Source organism: Limulus polyphemus, unplaced genomic scaffold (assembly GCF_000517525.1).
Source record: "Limulus polyphemus unplaced genomic scaffold, Limulus_polyphemus-2.1.2 Scaffold574, whole genome shotgun sequence".
In the NCBI taxonomy this organism is placed as follows: domain Eukaryota; kingdom Metazoa; phylum Arthropoda; class Merostomata; order Xiphosura; family Limulidae; genus Limulus; species Limulus polyphemus.
In genome coordinates this window covers 143053-145586 of record NW_013666184.1, presented here as the reverse complement: position 1 = coordinate 145586, position 2534 = coordinate 143053, and the positions used below count along the sequence as shown (strand labels likewise).

The following is a 2534-nucleotide window of genomic DNA, read 5'->3' as shown; positions in this document are numbered from 1 at the left end:
CACACTAGTGGAAATTCATGATTTTTTAATATATTTTCTTGTAGAATTAAGAACTTAAAACTTGTATACTATTAAAATATACAAGTTTTGTAGTACCACTGTTTTAGTAATACATTTTTTATGTATAAATTGAGGTGTAACATGTACTATTAAAGTAAGGTTAGTGTTGGATTAAATTGTTTGTGTGACAGTGCAATGAAATGAAAAGATGTTTCTAGTAATTTACATAAAGGTATTAGTATTTACAGAAATGTAGGTTATGATTAGGTTATCAATGTATGGGGTTTAACTTTTTTCTTTTAGTTTTAAACTGTTCTTCTAACATTAAAACAATATAATTCATGAGATATAATAGTATTTGTACTATAGGTATTGTCATTTAATAGCTTATCATTGTCAATGCTGTTATCATTTCACTTAAACATTCAATCCATAAAAAGAAAAGACTGAAGTATTTTGAAAGTAAATATAATCTAGTGATGCACAAAGTATTTGTATAAAACATTCAAAGTTAGCCTTTCTCTGTGGCCTTTTGTTAGTGCTAGGCTGAGTGATATGGAATATTTACATTTGACAGTTGAGGTTTTGTATATCTTGAAGAACCTTGAGATATGCCCATGGTCTTTGCAACTCTCAAACTTTTCAAAAATGTTATAGGAAATACAGTACATATAATCTTGAAGAGCGCATTAAAAAGGGAACATTAGAACTCATTATATTCTGTTTTGTGAAGTATTGTGGCATGGCACATGTACCAGGATATTGTAACTGATGTTGAATTTATGGTATTTGAACTGTTGTGAACTATAGAAATTTAAACTGAAATACTTTTAATGTCCCCTGGAAATTTCTATTGGGAAAGTTTAGAATGTTAAAGTTTTTAGTAACTATACTTTCATGACTTTTTAATTCATAAACTTTCATATTGCATTAATTTGGCATTATACACTTTATTTAATAACATGAAATGAATATAAATATCTGATAACATATTTTAAAGTATTGTTGTTTATATTCTAGGTTGCTAAACAGTGGTATGATTATGAACGCTCAACATTCAGTTTTGTCAAAAAACTTAAAGAAGGTGGGTCAAAATTGACCTTTACTCATCAAAGAGATTTTGATGAAAATGGCATTATCTACTGGATAGGCACTAATGGAAGGTAAGTTGTGGGTTGTAAAGAAACTGGAGGTTTAAAGTTTAAGTTGTGGCATAATTTGTTTTTGGGAATATTTTAATTATGTTTCATACTAATAAACACTCTGTGTTGCCTTAATTTCATATTTTAATCCAAGGTCTTTGATTCTTGATCGAACATTCCAAAGTGTGCTTCTCCATTTCTACAGACTGCCATTGTAGGTTTGACGTGTTGTGTAAACCTTCTAATCAGTAATAATTTTTCAAATTCTTAACCAACAGGTAAAACATAGTTACTGATAAATTTTCAAAAATAATTTGTTATTCATTTAACAATTTTCAAAAATCTTGATATTTTTTTTTAAATAATAACTTTCAAACACAATGTCAGGAGAAATGACAGTTTAGTATGATTTAATATCCATCATACATTTGAATGTTAAATCACTTTAAAACATACTATTTCAATCACACTTTTGAAAGTATTGAGTAAAATTCAAGATGTATCACTATAAATCTTGTTGAATTTTTGCACTATTTAGAACTGTTCCAGAATGGGTGAACCCAGCTCAGGCAGGGTTGGTTGTAGTGACTTCATCAGAAGGAAGACATCTACCTTATGGACGACTTGAAGATATATTGAGTAGGGATGTTTCTGCTCTGAATTGTCACACGAATGATGACAAGTAGGTTATTTCTACATTATAGGTGGATATTTAAAAAGTTTGAATTATTGTGTAATATAGTAAGATAAATCACCAAGGTATAAGGATAAACTTTGCATGATGAAATTGTGTCCACATTCTTTTCTTATCTAGATGTGATGTTAGAATAGACTGGGCATGATTTTGAAATTATAATATTTCATAACTTAGATGTGTTTCTTGAGCTTATTTTTAAGATTCTTTTTATATTGTCTTGAATACTCTTTGAACATATGTTTTACTTCAGCATTTATTTTAGCAACTGTAATAGGGATTAATTCATAAATAGTTACATTTAGTGGAAAGTTAAGTCAATTTCTTGATTTTATAATACTCAACAATGTGTCACAAACAAAAGGATTTAACTCTTGCTACAAAGTTGGGCCGAATTGACTGACCTCATAAGCATTTTGTTCTCATTATAGTTTCCATGCAATAACTTTTTAATAAACTTAGTGTATCTTCACAAAATTTGGCAGACTTTTAGTAAACATTACAAGTCTTTTGTATACAAAAAATTAGATTTTTTAATGAAGTATTTTTACTAAAGATTTGTCCATGAATATAGTATTTCTTTATACTAGTCTGAGTGCTAAGTGATTTCCACATTAACTTTAAAAATACTTTTCTTCTTCTTCTCAAAAACCTCAAATTTTATTTGCATAATTTCTAAGACCTTCTAAATGAATTTC

The 2534-nt window shown here is 28.1% G+C and overlaps 1 protein-coding gene across 1 annotated transcript in view; it reads left to right on the top strand.

Annotated features, from left to right (window-relative positions):
• Nucleotides 1-2534, top strand: part of LOC106459200 (E3 ubiquitin-protein ligase HECTD1-like) — a 161324-nt gene that overhangs the window by 88271 nt on the left and 70519 nt on the right. Inside the window, 2 exon segments of the mRNA XM_022385634.1 lie at nt 1021-1163; nt 1681-1824. Coding sequence (XP_022241342.1) covers nt 1021-1163; nt 1681-1824 — 287 coding nt within the window.